Here is an 18,059-nt window from a genome sequence, read left to right on the forward strand (position 1 = left end):
GAAGTGTGAATTTATTAACACATTAACATGGCTGAGTTCTGACATTTCCACAGGCCCTCTAGCAATGTGCACAGTGCACAGTGCTTTGATGTTGTGTTTGTGATATATAAGATGAATGGCTAAACAAACACTATGCACATCTATGCCTGTACAATCAATAGCAGGGCAGCATCTAGCATCTATATGAATAACTATTATTACTGACATCCCACAGTATTTTAATATGCTAATCAAAAAATACAAGAGAGAAATCCTACATCTATGTTCTGACTATAGTCAATACACTGTAGGCCTATGACATTATACATAATTACCAAATAAGTGAACGAATTCACACTAAGTATCATTATATTATAGTATGATTAGGACTAATAATAAAATCCCTGTAGTTTTCAGTGTATATTTATGATAATAAAGAGCGGAACTGTTCGTGGGTGACAGGTTTCATTGGGGGGTTTCTTTCTAGGCGGACTGAAATCTAGACTCTTGATTGGTCCAAAACCAGGGTTGCCATGTCCGCTTATTATAAGCGACTTTGGGCTTCTTTTTCCTGTAAAGTTCCTTGTAAAAATCTATTTTCAAATAGCCGTGAGCTTGCTATTTTCAAATAGCCAATGCATATAGGTTTAACGTGCTCATGTGGCAAATAGTTGCTTCTTTTGGGCTTGTTTTGATAGACCTGGTTGCTTATTTCTCCCACAGAATCTGGCAACACTGGACGGAAATGAAGAGTTGCGCTGCATGTCTGTAGCTGTCTTTACATTGTTTACATTTTGGTGTTTTGCTTGATAAAAAGAATATAAAAATGACAACATTGGTTCTGGACAACGGCGCGTATACAGCCAAGATAGGATACAGTCACCAGAAAGTCAGGTAACAATGTTAAATGTCAGCGGTATATTGTTTTAATCGCACCTTTCACACGTGATTTACGAAGCTAAAAGCTACTGGGAAATTTAAGCAGTACAATATCAGATCAGTGGTGGAAAAAGTACTACATTTTGTTTTACTTAAGTAAAAGTATCAATACTGCAATGTAAAAGTACAAGTAAAAGTCCAGAAAATGGATTTGAATAAAAGTACAAAAGTATTGGTATCAAAATATACTTAATGTACCAAAAGTAGTAAGTACTTAACTTATTATGCCGAATGTCCCATTTCACAAGTTTTGAAATGCATAAAATGTAAAAAATAAATAAAAGAACTGCGACACATTGTGAGCTTGTAGATCTGCTATTTTCAAATGGCCGAAATGTATAGGGCTGAAGACGTGGGTTATTTATGTTTTGTAATAATCAAAAGTAACTAAGTTTTCAAATAATTGTAGTGGAGTAAAAGTACAATATTTGCCTCTGAGATGCAGTGGAGTAGAAGTAAAAGTACAGAAAATGTGAAATACTCCAGTAAAGTAAAAGTACCTCAAAATTGTAGTTAAGTACAGTACTTAAGTAAATGTACTTAGTTACTTTACACCACTGAATAACATAAATTAAATAATTATTGAGTATCGGTTTGTTTTCAGTAGTGGTAGCAGGTTAGCCACGTTGTGTAATACTAGTATTACATGGGCTTTTAGTAACGTATGTGGAACATGATTGAAGTAAGAGGGGGTTCCCAGCTAAATGATTGATTGTTAATCTTCACCACCTGTACAACTACGAGAAAATGGGGAAGAAGGGATGTTTGATTTGATCAAAGTTTCACTGTTATCTCTATACCATAGGACCACAATGGGAACAAGTGCCCAGGACATTTTTGTGTTATCCTTTTAGCCCAAATGTCTGACTGTACCACGTGCTGTTTGCATTTCGGTCTTATAAAGTATTCAGTCAATCAATCAATACATACATTAGACAGTTATGGAATTCTGGACCAAATGACATTTAGTTTGACTCGGTTCCACAGATAAATGTTTGCCCCTTTCTTACGTAATATTTGATAATTTGGCCAATTTGGTATGAAAACGTTCTTAAAAGTCTACAGTGATAATGTATTAATAATGCCCTAATGAACTGTAAATAACGCCTCTCTCGCTCTGTCACAGTGTGGTCCCAAACTGTCAGTTTCGCTCCAAGACAAACAGACTGAAGACGTTCACAGCCAACCAACTGGACGAGATCAAAGACCCATCTGGCTTATTCTACATCTTGCCTTACCAAAAGGTCACTGGTTCCTATTCGTTCAGTTCAGTCATCCTGTGAAGTGGAGCTGTCTTTGCGTGTTTTTGTCTTTATTGGGTAGAGATTGGGTAGGTGTTGTACGATATAAAAAAAAATCCGTTGTGATACCGATTCCGATAACTTGCGTATCGGTCGATACAGAGTACCGATCCGATACCAGTGTTTTAAAAATAATCTAGGACATTGTTTCTCAAAGCGGGGTCCAGGGACTCTCTGAGTTCCTTGAGGGGGTTCCAAATGGACCCTTACAGGTTTGTAACTCTGAATGGAACCAAATAGACTCTTACGGGTCCATTTGGTTCCATTATGGGGGTCCTTGAAATCAAAAAGTTTGAGAACCACTGATCTAGGAATAATAATGGTAAAATAATCATGTAAATAGTACAGTAAGAGTATAAAACAGTAAACTGAAGCATTCAAAATACAAAATAATTGATGACTATAAATGACATATCATCATGTGATAAAATGACATGGTATCGGACTGGCATACTCGCCGATACCAGAATTTTAGGTTGTATCGCCCAGTATTTTCAGATACTGCTTGGTATCAGTATCGGAAGATTCGGAACAAACTTTATTATTGGCACAGTTGTGTCTGTGGTTGTATTGTTGTGCTGTTGTGTTATTGTATTGTTGCATGTTGAATTTTACGTTGTTTTTTTTCTTCTTTGTGGTGTTGTGTGTTGCTGCTATGTACAGGGGTATCTGGTGAACTGGGATGTACAGAGGAAAGTGTGGGACCATCTGTTTGGGAAGGAGATGTTTAAGGTGAGGAGTTCTATTTTTCTGCGGTAGTAAAGCTACAGTAACACGAGACGCTAAGAGCCTGTAGATCTGCTATTTTTGAAAATAAAGTATAACAGACCGGGCTTCAGTGGTTCAACTTCTTATTTGGCATTAGTAAATATAAGCGTAAATGTTTACAGAGTGATAAGAGTGTTATGGAGGCTATTTTGTGTAGCATTTGGAGTTATGGAGGCTGTAATATGTGTAGCATTTACAGGTGTGTAAATGCTACACATATTAATAGGGTACCATCCATTACAGATGCTATGCCATGGCATACAGTAGACTAGAGAATAAAGCCAAGTTATGTGATCCCCAGAAAACTTAATATCCATTGAACTGTGTTGGTATACTTGTATTATAATGAGCCTTATATGAGCCTCTTTCACTGTTTACTTTGTGTTGCGAGCGCCGTGCGTCGCAGCCATCAAGATCAACACATTCTCAAGTAATCCGGGCTCATTGAACTCCTCTCCTTTCATTATCGATAAAAGGAGAGAGTTTAATAAGACTGACTCTGACTCAAGCCTGATATATTAATTTAAAAAATGGCCTGAGCCCAGCCTTAATGAACGAGTCGAGCTAGGCTATGGGGCGCCCTTCACATTGTTTTATTATGAAGGCTCAAACAAGTAGCTTATATCTGACCACGAGACCAGCCCAACAGGGGCTGTAGGATTCCTCCTCTCAGGTCCGGGCAGAATCTTAGCTCTTACACAGATTGCATTGTAGACCAGGCATGGTTCAAACGTGTGGTATCAGTGGCACTGGAGTGCAAAATAAATGGAGCAGGGGTTAAAAGGCTCATCATTGTATGCTGTGGGGACAATGTCTATAAAACACTACACAAACTATACTACTGCTCTCAAACCTCATTCGTGTCGTTGATTGGATGCTTCTCTTATCTTATCCAGGTGGACTTTGCAGAGAGCAGTATTGTGATTACAGAGCCGTATTTTAACTTCTCGTCCATCCAGGAATCTATGAATGAGATTCTTTTTGAGGAATATCAGTTCCAGTCGGCTCTCAGGATCAATGGTCTGTTTAATTTTAAACTTTTGTAAAATGCAGTTATTTCATAGTGAAAACAGCACATTGTTCTTGTTTATTACATAAAAAATGCAGGCCAGATAGACTTGAGCCCTATTTTCCAAGTTGTTTCCACCATGCTGAACGGTTATGATGAAAATGTCATCACTTCTTCGCTGTCAAATACATATGGTGGTGGACCAGATGAACCTTGAAAAGCATTTAAAACATAACACTCACACAACGGGTATATATATACAACTATCACAGTAAATATCAGTAATAGTAACCCATTTGATACTTTTTGAGCACACAAAGATATTTCTTTATGTGCTCATGCTAGTATAGTGCCAGTCGAATAACTAATACCAGCCAGGGAGCATGAGTGCCGCAGGGGTAAAGTACCTGCCCACCACCACGGAGTCAAGGGGTTCGAATCCACCCTGGTGCATCTGAGACTGAGCGTCTTCTACTCTATACGAACACAAGGGAGGGGAGCCAGGCGAGAAGGATTTTATTTGTCTGTATACTCCTATGGGCAATGTGGAATGCGGGAGGAATTAATTGGTATAACGACTAAATTGGGGAGAAAAGGGAAAAAACAGCAGTTAGAATTTAGTTTTTTTTTTTTTTTACTTATTTTTTATCATTTTCCAGGTAGAAAATTCAGTGAACAAAGAATCAAGTGTGAGAATGACACAAACTCAGAGAAATAAAATGAAATGAAAATAAATAAAGTAAAGACAAACAAAAAGGCAAACAACATTGTGTTGAGGTGGGCGTTAGAACACAAGGATTAACTAGAATTTGGTTTTTTAAGGTTTGTTTTGGTCGTTGTTTTTCAGTGTGTATAGTAATCATTAATGGGGGTGTAACAACTGTTTGTCTTCCAGCTGGTTCTCTTAGCGCCAATCACTACTTCCTGTCACATACATCAGAAGTCTGCTGTCTTGTTGTTGACTCTGGCTTTTCATTTACCCACATCGCCCCCTACTGCCGCGGCAAGATAATGAAGGAAGGAGTAATAAGGTAAAAATAACAATGACCAACAATAATGGCAATAATTATAGTACTTTACTGCTGCCACTATAATGATCAATAATAGTAACAATACTTTTTATACTATTAAAAAAAAATAGTACTACTACTGTCTGCTATTAATAACAAGTAATAATGATAATTAGATCCATAATTGTAGAAACAAAAGGTTTATTTGGGTGTGTTTTATGTTTCAGGATAAACGTTGGTGGGAAGCTGCTAACCAATCATTTGAAGGAAATCATCTCGTATCGGTAAACGACTGTCACTCTGTTGGACAGCTTCCGCTGTCCTTTCTTCGTTCTAAATGATTGGCTGTTAACTTGTCGATTATGATTATGTTGTTTTGTCTGGTCTTGGGAGGTCCACTCTCCCCTCTCGTTTGAGAAAGCAAGTTTGGTTCTTTACAAAACACTTCTGTTAACATTTCTTCTTTACCTTCTATTCTTCTACTGTACTTTTCCCCTCTCTGTTTCCCCTTCTCTCTCCTCTCCTTCAGGCAGCTCCATGTAATGGATGAGACTCATGTAATTAATCAGGTGAAGGAGGATGTTAGTTACGTTTCCCAGCAGTTCTTCAAAGACATGGAGATCGCTCAGTAAGACATGCCTCTCTCTCTCTCTCTCTCTCTCTCTCTCTCTCTCTCTACCATGAGCTGTGTTGTATAGTGGTGGTGTGTCATTGAATAATCTACTGTATGAGGGAAAAGTTTAATTTGTATGTTTTGTGTTTAAGGTTAAAAGGAGAGGAGAATTCTGTGATGAGAGATTATGTTTTACCAGACTTCAGCTCCATCAAGAAAGGATTCTGTAAGGTAGGAATCGCATACCGACGCATACCTGCTGACAGGTGTGTGCCAGACCAGTCACAGGTGTGTGACTGGCACCTGAGCATTGGTCTTTTACAGAGATCTGTCTGTGGTACCGTTGTGCAGATCTTGCCTGTAAATCTCTGGAAGAAAGTCTATGGTTCCTCAGTGAAGAAACCAGTCTTCTTGGGGTGTTGTCTTCCTGGGACGGCCACTGTCTTTGACTTCACCAGTCTCACGAAACTTGGTCCTAAGTTTTGAAATGGTACCAAGGCTGACACCAAATAATGCTGCCACTCTGCATATCGGAACACCAACTTCCACTTGCCCTATTGCACAGGCCTTACCCTGAAGGGACAAACGTGGCATCTTTCTATGTGGGCAGTGTTGCTGCTTGGAACATACACAAACTCAACAAAGTTGCAGGACCCATGCTCAGGTGCCAGGCAGCCGCAGGTGTGAAATGAAATGCTCAAAGCATGGCAGAGTTTGGGACCATTTCACAAAGAAGGACGATGACAAAGTGGCCTGTAAACTTTACGAAACAGTGCTCAAATGTCACAGCAGCACAGGCAATGCGCTGAATCACTTAAAATACTAGCCCCCACACATCCAAGTGATCCATTACACACAGATCTGGACGTAAAGAAGGAGGTGAAATAAATGTCTACCATAAATAAATAAATACAATTTAAATAAAAACAACGGTTGCAAAACTATACATTTATCATCCCTAATTCAGTTACATTGAAGGCAGGGACATAATATACAGGTCAGATGTATTAACTCATTCACTGCCACTGACGTAAAAAACGTAATTTGTCCCGTTTACCAATCCTGCCACTGACGTAAAAAACGTAATTTTTTTTTTTTTTTTTTTTTTTTAGTTTTTTTTTCAAATTTGACCCAAAGACCAAGGAGATATGATTTGTTAAAGATCTACACTCCCATCCACTTCCTTGTTAACTTAAAACTTAAAAATTCTGTATCTCGGCTCCTGAGTACTTTTTTTTTTAAATGAAAAATCTCTGGCAGTGGGCAAACGCGGCCAGCAATAATTGTGGCAGTGAATGAGTTAATGTAGTGAAATGCTTATTTAAATATAGTTTTTGCTTTATCTACATTTGACATTGGAGAGACCGGAAACAGAACAGAGAGGGGAAAGGGACATGGAACCCGGGACTCAAACCTGGGAATTTGTGATGACGTAGTAGTGTGCACTATCTGGTCATGCACTGGCGGCACACCCCTAAATGCTTATTTAAAACCGTTAAAAGAAAGTCTTTGTTGTGTTTCAGCCACGGGAGGAGATGGTGTACACAGGGAAGTATAAGTCAGGAGAACAGATTCTGCGCCTGGTCAACGAGAGGTTTGCGGTTCCTGAGATGTTGTTTCAGCCCTCAGACATCGGTCTGCAGGAGATGGGAATACCTGAGGCTATAGTACACTCCATCCACATGATGCCTGAAGGTTAATACTACTGCTGTGATCCTGTTACTACTGCTGCTGCTGCTATTACTAATAATAACCTTGTCCATGATTATTTATTCTACAAAGACATTTCCATCCATGTTTATTGCTATAATTCCTTTATCAATAAAAAAGATTCTGTCTGAAGTGAGTGTTAAATAATTTCACTGAAACACAGACAAACAGTGTGTGTTGGTGTTGAGGTCGATTATAAACTTGATATGCGTGTTTTGTGTGTTTCAGAGATGCAGCCGCACTTCTACCAGAACATTGCGTTAACAGGAGGAAACACGTTGTTTCCTGGTTTTAGAGACAGAGTTTATACCGAGGTCAGAGCTCTTGCTCCTACTGAGTACAAAGTAAATGTACTACTGCCTGAAAAGTAAGTTTTTCTGCCTGTCTCTGTCTGTCTGTCTACTTACTACAGTGCTAGGTGTCTTAAAATCTTTATTTTAAAGTACTTTATACTGAGGTATCAGCCAGTACATAACGAGCTTACGAGTCTACGAGCTTACAGTTCTCTTGTTCTGTTGCATGTTTTACTCTCTCATAAGTTAACCATAACTTGAGTTGTTTCATACTCTGTACAGTGACTTAAAGCAGCACACATCATTACAACAAAATACAGTATGTCACAACCTGCAGAATGTAGATAAAGCCTCCATTCAAGAATCAGCTCCGCTTTAGCTTAAAATTTAGCTTAAAATACAGTTCAGATGTATTGTGTGTAAAAAAGAAAATCAGGTGGATCATGGGTAAAATAACAGTTCAATTCACCAAAACCTTTCACTACGCTTCTGTTCTGTCTTCTACTCTACTCTACTATGCGTCGTTGTGTTCCAGTCCCATCACATTCTCCTGGGAGGGGGGGAAGCTGCTGGCAGACCACCCAGACTATGATGAGATGGTCGTGACCCGCGACGACTATGAAGAGAACGGACATTTCATTTGTGAAGAGAAGTTTGATATCTGACAGTGCAGCAACGTAACTGACTTGACACCGGGTTCAACGCAGTATCAGGGGTCCATTAGTCCTCTGCTCTGCCCCTTACATTTGTCTTATAGAAATGTTTTTATTCCCTTTTCTCCCAATGTAGATATTATGCCAATTCCCAACAAATTTCCCCTCATGTGAACATACGGTAACAGGAAAAGTGGGCACCTCACTGTAAAATTGGCTATTTGGTCCAAAATGTTAAAGTAAATTTTTGGAAAACGGTCTTAAGTAATCTAAAGTATACATGATTAGAACATGATTGAACATTTGACAATTAAGGCCTAATATTTCTACAATTGCTACAAATTGCTACAAAACCTGTATATCCAATCATTTTGGGCATAAACAAGAACTTGAAGGGTAAATTTAAGTCTGATAATGATGTACCGAGCATGTTCACATCATGTATACTTTACATTACTTTAGACTATTTTTAATTATCTTAATTCTTTAACATTTTGGACAAAATAGTACATTTTACATCGAGGTGCCCACTCTTCCTTAGTGCCCACTCTTCTTGTATCCGTAGTACCGTACATACAGTCCATGTCACTTCTAACACTTGCAGTTGGTCATGTTAGAGACGAGCATCTCTCCTCCACTCCAACACACATGAAGTTGCCAGTTACCACTTGGCCTGAGGAGTTTGCCTGGGAGATAGTAACGTGCATAGAACACACTATGCAACCTGGTTTCCCTCCCTTGAACACAGCCAGTTGTGTTTGAGGGAACGCCTGGCCTGGTCATCCAGTTGGCTACGAGTAGACCAACTGCTTATGGACGGCAGAATCTCTAATACGACTGATTCTTGTTAATCCAAACCCTTCCTGAACCCTCTTAATCCTTGCTTGTTGTGTTTCGTCTGTTCTGGTTCTGTCACCTGCTCTTTTCCATGATCTTTCTAGAATCACAGGATTGTCATCTGTCCAATTATGTCTCTGATAATCTCTCTCCTTGCTGTTGGATGCGGTTTTGTTTTGTTTTGTACATCTGGTTTGACTTATTTATATAATAAAGTTTTTCATATAAAAGTGTCTGTAATTAAGAAGTGTACTTAAATACTCACATTTATCACATCTGCTGTTATAGTTTTTTATGAAAGGGAACTCCCATCTCATCTAAGCATTGAAAATCGAAAGCAATTTTTCCCCCACAATAGGTTATTATTTTTGTATTTATAACAGATTCATTATAGTTGCAGTATTTATACAATAAAAAAAAGTTCATTGGTAGGTAGATCAATATAATTGGATCAGATTACAAATCCGTGTGTAAGTATATTTACTCAAGTACTGTGCTTAAAGCTGCTATAAGTAGTTTGGTCAAATTTTTTTTTATGTATTCAGACAGCTAACAATGGGTTAAATACTCCCCCCCAAAAAATCACTAAATAATACTTAAACCTACTTTAAGTACACTTTTGAGGATTTTTTACTTTCAGTACTTTTACTTCTATCCACTACAAATACAGTCAGTAACCACTGCAGTTATATAATATTTTCAAAAGATTTTTATGCATTTGTAAACTTGTGACGTTCAGCACAATGAGTACTTTCTACTTTTGGTACTTCCAAGTACATTTTGATACCGATACTTTTGTACTTTTACTCAAGTAAATGTTTAATTCTGGACTTTTACTTGTAACCGAGTATTTCTACATTGCAGTAGTATTGATACTTTTACTTGAGTAAAAAAAATGCTGCTCAGTAATTCTAAAATGTTTTATTCATTGTTTTATTAACGAGCCTCTATCTCCCGGGCAACCCATCAGCCAATCAACGGCACACAAAACGGCGGCAGCGCCGTGCCCTTCCAGTCTATGGGATACAGTCCAGACACGACGCTATCTCCCACTTTTTAGAAAATTGCTTTCGTTTATTAATCATTACTAACAGAGTAAGTATATCTTAATGAATTAAACTCGTATTCGAAGGCTTTATAAACAAGAACTCAACGAAAAACACCTCAAATAATAATAACATAGCCTACTTACTTGGTAAGCTAACTTAAGCCAGGAGATAACATTAACTAAAGCACAGTGAGTGAAAGTGAAGTTGTAAAGTTAAAAACTAGCTAACTACTGGTGCTAACCTTGTTGTAACCAGCAACGGTGTGAAGTAAGTACAGTTACTCAAGTACTGTAGCCTACTTAAGTACAATTTTGAAGTGTTTGTTTTAATTTACTGGAGTAGGCCTATGTCCAATTTTCAGTACTTTTACTTCTACTCCATACATCTCGGAGACAAATATTGTTCTCCACTACTTTTATTTGAAAACTTAAGTTACTAATTACTTTGTAGATTTTGGTATAGCAACGCTATTTTCAAAAGAGTTTGAAAACTTGAAGAGGGACATTCTGCATTATGAGTACTTTAACTTTTGGTACTTTTAAGTACTGATACCACTACTTTTGTACTTTCACTCAACTTGTAAACTTTGAAAACCAAACTTTTACTCAGAGTATTTCTATATTGTGGTATTGATACTTTATTTAAGTAAAACGTTTGAGTAATTAACGTGAACTTTATTTCTCCAGGTAAAAAGGACATTTTACAACATGTCGTCAGCTAGAGGGAAACAACCCAGGAAAGCCAAACACTCAGAAGAGAAGAAGTCAGACTCCAAACTCTTTGACTTTGCTCTGGAAGAAGGAAAGGATGACGCCATAGACTACAGCAGCAAACATGGTAAGATATAATGGTTTACTTTAGGGGTCTTCAATAGGGGGTCCGGGACCCCTTAGGGCAGTGGTTCTCAAACTTTTTTCATGTCAAGGACCCCCAAAATGTATTTCGCTGCGGACCCCCCCATTTAAAAATATTTTGTTCCAGGGACCCCCAGAAGCAAAGATTTGAGTTACAAATGTTCTCTTTAAAAATATATATATTCAAAGGTTTGGACACATTTTCACGATAAAAAAAAAAAAGCAGATCTACAAGCTCATAGCACGGCACTCGGTGCCGCACTATGAGCTTGTATATCTCTGCTTTTTTAATAGCCAAAGTATAAAAGGTTAAAGTGGTTAACATTATTGTGATGCTATATTAACACATTTTGCTGGGGACCCCCTGAAACCCCCCAAGGACCCCTGGGGGTCCCCAGACCCCACTTTGAGAACCAATGCCCCAGGGGGGTCCTCAGAGTAACTACAGGGGGTCCATCAAATCTTTGTGTGATAGGAGTTTTTTACTTCTTGAACCCTAGCATTCCTATACTGAAGAGAACTTTAGCCAAAAATAGCAGATCTACAAGCTCACAACGCCTCGATGCAATGCGTTTTCGGCAAAGAGGTTTGGTGTAGAGGGAAAAAAGAGCAAATCAAGTTGACAAAGTATTGAGGGTGTAAGTGGTTAAATGTCTCAGTGCTGTCAAACAAGTCTATGAAGCTATCTATGAAATCTATGAAAAAGTTTAATCTGCAACAAAATTTCATACAATATGTAGTGGGGGTCCCGGTTGGACCCCCTGTACTCAAGTAAAAGTATCAATACTGCAATGTAGAAATACTCTGTTACAAGTAAAAGTCCGGAATTCAAAATGTACTTCACATTTAACCACTTGAACCCCAGCATCCCTATTCTGGGGGTAACATTCGCCAAAAATAGCCAATCCACAAGCTCTCTCAAAGAAATTTGGTGTACTCGAAAAAGAATGCACCTACAGTGCAACTCAGGTCTGTTTTTCTAAGTACTGTATAGAGGGTGTAAGTGCTGAAAGGATATAAATTCCAAATATTATCATAGTATTCTGCGGCACCCCTGGACTTGCGCTATGGCACCTTAGGGTGCCACAGCAGTGACGGCACCCACTTTGAGAAACCCTGGTCTACATACAGATTTGTTAAATGTTTTATTCATTCAATTAAGTTCTTGATCGCAGCTTAGATTTACCATATTTTCATGGTCTGTAGTATTAATCCCCAAGTAGTCTGAAATACATACACATTTTGATTATGAAGATAGGCCAAATGTTTTTTTTACAGCCGTGGGTGGTATCATTAGTCTTTTTGTAAATTGTCATCACCCAGATGGAACTCCAGTTCCTGACAAGGCGGGGAAGAAGAGATCAGCTGATTTTGAGGAGGAGGATGAGGTGGAGTTGCCTTGTGGGGTCGGGTATGTATTCTAAAATTATATTTATAATATGAACATAGGGTCATTTAAAAAGCTGAAAAAAAGTATTTTATCTATTCGGGTTCTGTTACTTATTCCTTCTATGATTCTTTCTTGAATCACAGGAATATTGTGTGGAGTATAATACAAGAAATTGAGGGTAATCAATGTAGATACAGGAACTGGAAGATTATTCTAATGTTGTTGGGAGTATCCCTGCAGCTTACATCAATCATTTGAAACGGTTTTACTTTCAAGGACCCCCAGTTTGATTTGCATTAGGCCACATACCCCCATTTGATATTATAATGACTTTTTATCTCTGGGATTGCGATACACTTTATTGAGAGTGAGAGTGCACAAATGGAACCAAATGGACATGCCAGGATCAATGTGGTTCCATTTGTGCACTTTCAGGATCTGAAAGTGTCCATTTGGTTCTTAACTTTAAGTAATTTAGCTGGGGGATCCCCTGGAACCCCCTCAATGAAAATCTGAATATGATGTCGGTACCCCTCAAAATGTTAATATATATTGAACTCTTCTCCCATTTCACCTCTGAAGGAATGAAGTCCAATCCATGCTGGAGAGATTTGGAGGTGTGTACCAGGACAATACAGTCTCTCTCTCTCTCTCTCTCTCTCTCTCTCTCTCTCTCTCTATATATATATATATATATATATATATATATATATATATATATATATATATATATGTATATATACACACACATTGTAAGTTTTTATATTGAAGATGATGGATTTTTCCTGTCATGTAGCTGACATCAGTAAGGCAATGCAGGCCAAGAAGAAGCGGGTGGAGGTCCTCACCAAGAACACTCTGAAGGGAAGTCAACAGAAACTGGAACAACTCTGGAACTCCCAGCATACACAGAGGTCTGGTACAAGTACAATTGGCTGACCAAATAGTTGACTGATTGCCTGATAGATTGAGTTAATAATCTAATTGCATAGATTATTAGATTAATCAACGCAGTCAATGACATTTTAGTGAAATAAAGTCATTATGTTTTAAATTGTGTTTGATGGGATGTGAATCACAAGTTATCGAGAACTAAACTGACATCTTGAAATTACTTAAAGGCCCAATCCCTATGTCCTGTGGTAATTTGAAGTATAATGATACAATTATTTATTTACAGCAGATACAGTTTTTTTTATCGCTTCACCAGCAGACAATAACTCTCTACTGGTGACACCCACAGCTCCACTACATGGTTTCTTTTTCAAATAAACATACACAATCCAAGATCAGGGCGAACGAATGGTGTTGTTTTGAAGTTGTGGATTGGGACTTTAATATGTTTTCCCAGCAGTCAAAAACATTACTTTTCATTTATGGAACAAAGACAAACATTAGCATTTTGGTGAAGTTGTAAATTGCACATAATAGAAATGTCAACTTGTTGTGTTGTGTTGTGTTGTGTTATGTTGCAGAAACAAACAGACTCAGGATTACTCCCAGCAACTCTCTGCTGTCCTACAGCATTGGGAGACTGAGGCTCACAAGGCTGACGAACAAGAGGAGAAACTCAATGTATTACTGCTCTCATCTAATATGATTTACTCTATCAGTTTGTATGTTGTAGTTAGATAAACTGTCCTGTAACCACATGGTCTCACATTTGAGCAGAATACAGGAGATTTTTTATTCTTTTCTCACAGCTAACCTTTTATTATTGAATTTGTCTGATATTTTATGGAAATATTAAAACATAACGATCTATCATACAGGATAATTCAATATATTTCCTAGCCTTTGAGTGATTATGGTTTAAGTGTTTTGCTAAAGGGTACGCACATTGACTGTTATTTAGTCATGGAGAGGAGAGACAGCAACATTTTCAGTGACAAGCCTGCCTGTCCTGAATGTGTTCCTCCCATAGAACCTGTTCCGACAGCAGCAGAAGTTGCTCCAGCAGACCAAACTGGCCCAGAGCCAGAAATTGAAAGCCATCAAGGAGTTGCTTGAACAGTTTGTGAAGGTAAGGATTTGAGGCATGTTTATATACCATTTTGCACATTGTGATCAGCAAACAAACCCCCCTCATTCAGGACAGCAGCTTTGCTCCCTATTTTACACCACACTATGAAACTCACCTCGAGACTTCAGTCTCCACCTCACCCCCAGCATTCCTTATTTCCTTGCATCACTACTTGTTGCCTATTTTGTGAAATGTTATCCAGATATACTGTGTACAGTATGTTGGTTGCTTGCTCACATACTGTATGCTAAGGTCAAGTTCAATGAGTTTTATTGTCATTCCATGCAAGTACAGAACAAAATGTGTTACTGTTTCCATGTCTTTTCTAAATAAAGTATTCAATCAATCAACCCAGGTCCCGGTCATGGCAGAATAAATTAATATTTATGTATGTAAGTATGTATCTATGTATGTAGACAGGCTAGGTTTGATGTTTACCTGCTATCCTAGGTAAGGCAAGACAAGGCCAGTTTATTTGTATATCACATTTCAACAACAAGGCAATTCATTGTGCTTTACATAAAACAGTAAGCAAAATAATTAGAATTCAGTTAAAAGAAAAAGTGAAACACCTATCTCCCTAATAGGAAACACATATTCAGGACACAGAGCAAAAAAACACAATATAAAAATACATTTATAAGAACCAAAGAAGTAAAAAAAATGTATTAATAGAAAAATAAGTAAGGACATTTCAATAAAAGGCAGTGGCACTGTTTTTTCATGTTGCGCAGAGCGTGCTGTTTTTCTTTTGTTTATCTGATGGCGCTGGGTGTGTATACAGGATTTTGGTTTATAAACACAATTCTGTGAATCCATCATGGATTTTTCAAAACGGCTTATCTCAGGCAAGGTGCAATTGCGTTGAGGAAATATGTTATTTATATTATATATTACGTATATTGTATATATATATATCAATATTTCCTCTAGATATCTCCAACTTATTTATGCTAACACAGTAGAAGTGTTACATTTTGGTTTAGAGACTAACAGTGTGTGTGTGTGTGTGTGTGTGTGTGTGTGTGTGTGTGTGTGTGTGTGTGTGTGTGTGTGTGTGTGTGTGTGTGTGTGTGTGTGTGTGTGTGTGTGTGTGTGTGTGTGTGTGTGTGTGTGTGTGTGTGTGTGTGTGTTTTAGAGCGTGGAGGAGCTGGACAAGAGCCATGAGGGCTGCCTTCAGGATGCTCAGCAGGAGCTGAAGAGAGAGATGCACGCTCTGCAGAAGAGAATCCTCATGGAAACAGTGAGAAATAAATACTGACATACAGATTACATTACACACAGCTACAACAAACTCTCTTATCTAGAGTGAGCAGGACATTTATCAGCTCTCTCGTTTCCACAGCAACAGCAGGAGATGGCCACTGTTCGCAAATCACTCCATTCCATGCTGTTCTAGACTGCACCACGCCGAGGCAACAGGATACCTGTTACCGCTGTTTTTCCACAGTTACAGCTCTCATCTCAAAACCACAGTACTAGTGTTATTGTTTTTGTTGCTGCTTTCTTTTGTAATAACATTTGTAATGTCTGTTCTCTGAAGTTGCATGATTAGTTAGCCTAATTTGACAGCCCAACTGTAAAGTTCACGCGTTATGCAGGTTTTGCTGTTTCCCTTTTTTTCTGTTTCTCGGTTGTAGGGAGTAGCTTTTCATGAATGTTATGACATTTGAATTTGGTTGTGGATGTGATTGATTTTAGCTGCAACTTGTGCAAACAATCTAAAAGTATTGAATAAAGATATATGATATTATAATTTATTAACTCATTGAGTGCCAATGACGTCGCAGACGTCACGTTTTTCATAAGCCCAGAGTGCCAATGACGTCTGAGACGTCATGGAAAAAAAAAAAAAAAAAAAAAAAAAAAACTCAAAAAAAAATCTTTTTTTTTTTTTTTTTTTTTTTTTTGAAAAAAAAGGTTCAGAACCCAAGATATGATGATTTGAAGATTTGCTGCTCCATTCACTTCTTGTTTAACTTTTTACTGAAAAAGGCTGTATCTCGGCTCCAAAGCACTTTTTTTTTACAATGTATTTTTGGCCTTGGCACAGGGGTGATATAGCCAGAAATATTTTTGGCACTGAATGAGTTAATTTATATAACACCAATAAAAATCTAAATATCTATAAATGCTTGGAATCTGTTGTGTCTTCCTGTCCCTGGCATATCTCAAGAACCATCTGACCGATAGACCTCAAACTTGGCCGAAGATCCGAGGGTGTGTTGTGCTGAGTGGGAGGTCGGCCAGACTGAAAATCCAAACATCTTTGTATCTGTCTGTCGGTCTGTGTCCCTTTTATGCCCATATGGAGATCGGTGATGTCATCAATATGACGTGATAGTACTGACATCATCATCATCGGACTGGCCTCCAAGTACAATGATAATGGGTGCTGCAATAATTACTCTGACCGAACAGGTTCAACAGGTATTGCATACCCAGAGGGGCATGCGTTCCCAACGGGCATCATTCCCAGACTGGGTATCGTTCCCGACCGGCATCGGCCTATTTAAAAATGTTTCAAAGGTGTTCATTTTAGTGTCATAATTGGCTTCGGGTCAGAAATGTTCTCAGTATTTCATATTTCATATGTTTCATGTGTTGAGTTGTGAACTGTCTGATGCCATGTTCAGTATGGGTAAAGTTAAGAGCAGTCTTTAATGTGAATGCCATGGCATGACAGTTAAAATGCTGACTGCCGTGAATAAAATAATACTTTTGTTTAATCACTCTGACATTCTGCAATTCAACCACTAGATGACAGTAATTGTCAATTAACAGACCACGCCATAGAAAAACTTTCATTAATGGGATGGATTCTAGCCATCTGCACAAAATTTATATTCCGTCAATATACTTACAAATGTACATTGTATCACCTGTAGCCTAAATATGAACATAATTAAATAAAGTGGATTTATAATGAGGCTGTAGTCACCATTTGGTGGGTATGTATATTGTGGTGTAAAGTAACTAAGTACACTTAAGTACACTTTTGGGTTACTTTGGAGTATTTCCAGTTTTCAATACTTTAACTTCTACTCCACTATATCTCAGAGGCAAATATTGTACTTTTTACTCCACTACAATTATATGAAACGTTAGTTACAAGTTACTTTGTAGATTTCGATTATTATTACAAAACATGCATTAACCACTTCAGACCTATGCAAACAGCCGATCTACAAGCTCACAACGTGCTGCTTTGCGAGGCGTTGTGAGCTTGTACATCTGCTATTTTCAAAGCATTTTTAAACATTTGGAAACTTGTGAAATGGGACATACTGCAAACTGACTACTTACTTTCAGTACTGATAAGTTTACTTTCAGTACTGATAGTATATTTTAATGTGAACACTTTTGTACTTTTACTCAAGTACATTTTGAACTCCGGACTTTTACTTGTAACAGACTATTTCGACATTATGGTATTTGTAGAAAATCCCCTCATGCTCAGTCCCAGGTGGAAGGAGACTGAGTAGTCACACTGCACACCTGATTGGGATGGCAATGGCAATTAGGTGCAGATGGTGCTATTATCACAGTGGGCCGTTTAAAAAGCAGCCACTTCCCTGGAAAGATACATTATGCCATTTGTGTTCTGTTCCCAGTTATTTTTATTATTATT

At 38.0% G+C, this 18,059-nt stretch overlaps 2 protein-coding genes across 2 annotated transcripts; both read left to right on the plus strand.

The window, feature by feature from the left end:
• The first annotated feature begins 731 nt into the window (after nucleotides 1–731).
• On the plus strand, nucleotides 732–9,328 carry actr6 (actin related protein 6). Its single transcript, XM_080437738.1, has 11 exons — nucleotides 732–873; nucleotides 2,045–2,162; nucleotides 2,883–2,951; nucleotides 3,884–4,007; nucleotides 4,892–5,027; nucleotides 5,234–5,290; nucleotides 5,536–5,634; nucleotides 5,772–5,850; nucleotides 7,143–7,314; nucleotides 7,558–7,696; nucleotides 8,158–9,328. Exons 1-11 carry the CDS (start codon nucleotides 806–808, stop codon nucleotides 8,285–8,287), a joined length of 1,191 nt encoding a protein of 396 aa, XP_080293864.1. The 5' UTR covers nucleotides 732–805; the 3' UTR covers nucleotides 8,288–9,328.
• An 814-nt stretch (nucleotides 9,329–10,142) lies between these two features.
• On the plus strand, nucleotides 10,143–16,267 carry sycp3 (synaptonemal complex protein 3). Its single transcript, XM_080437854.1, has 9 exons — nucleotides 10,143–10,207; nucleotides 10,848–10,998; nucleotides 12,339–12,426; nucleotides 12,988–13,022; nucleotides 13,202–13,319; nucleotides 13,881–13,980; nucleotides 14,330–14,428; nucleotides 15,567–15,671; nucleotides 15,774–16,267. The coding sequence occupies exons 2-9, from the start codon at nucleotides 10,869–10,871 to the stop codon at nucleotides 15,825–15,827; spliced, it is 729 nt and encodes a 242-aa protein (XP_080293980.1). The 5' UTR covers nucleotides 10,143–10,207; nucleotides 10,848–10,868; the 3' UTR covers nucleotides 15,828–16,267.
• Nucleotides 16,268–18,059: the final 1,792 nt, after the last annotated feature.

This window comes from Gymnoscopelus braueri (assembly GCF_963280865.1).
Source record: "Gymnoscopelus braueri genome assembly, chromosome: 9".
Lineage (NCBI taxonomy): Eukaryota > Metazoa > Chordata > Actinopteri > Myctophiformes > Myctophidae > Gymnoscopelus > Gymnoscopelus braueri.

What these genes read in the sequence shown, in the direction of transcription:
- actr6 (XM_080437738.1), top strand. Translation starts at nt 806, where the DNA reads ATGACAACATTGGTTCTGGACAACGGCGCGTATACAGCCAAGATAGGA. An exon ending in TACAGTCACCAGAAAGTCAG is followed by an intron (nt 874 to 2,044) that starts GTAACAATGTTA and finishes GCTCTGTCACAG; the next exon opens with TGTGGTCCCAAACTGTCAGT. An exon ending in AAGGAAATCATCTCGTATCG is followed by an intron (nt 5,291 to 5,535) that starts GTAAACGACTGT and finishes CCTCTCCTTCAG; the next exon opens with GCAGCTCCATGTAATGGATG.
- sycp3 (XM_080437854.1), top strand. Translation starts at nt 10,869, where the DNA reads ATGTCGTCAGCTAGAGGGAAACAACCCAGGAAAGCCAAACACTCAGAA. An exon ending in GAGTTGCCTTGTGGGGTCGG is followed by an intron (nt 12,427 to 12,987) that starts GTATGTATTCTA and finishes TCACCTCTGAAG; the next exon opens with GAATGAAGTCCAATCCATGC. An exon ending in TGCTTGAACAGTTTGTGAAG is followed by an intron (nt 14,429 to 15,566) that starts GTAAGGATTTGA and finishes TGTGTGTTTTAG; the next exon opens with AGCGTGGAGGAGCTGGACAA.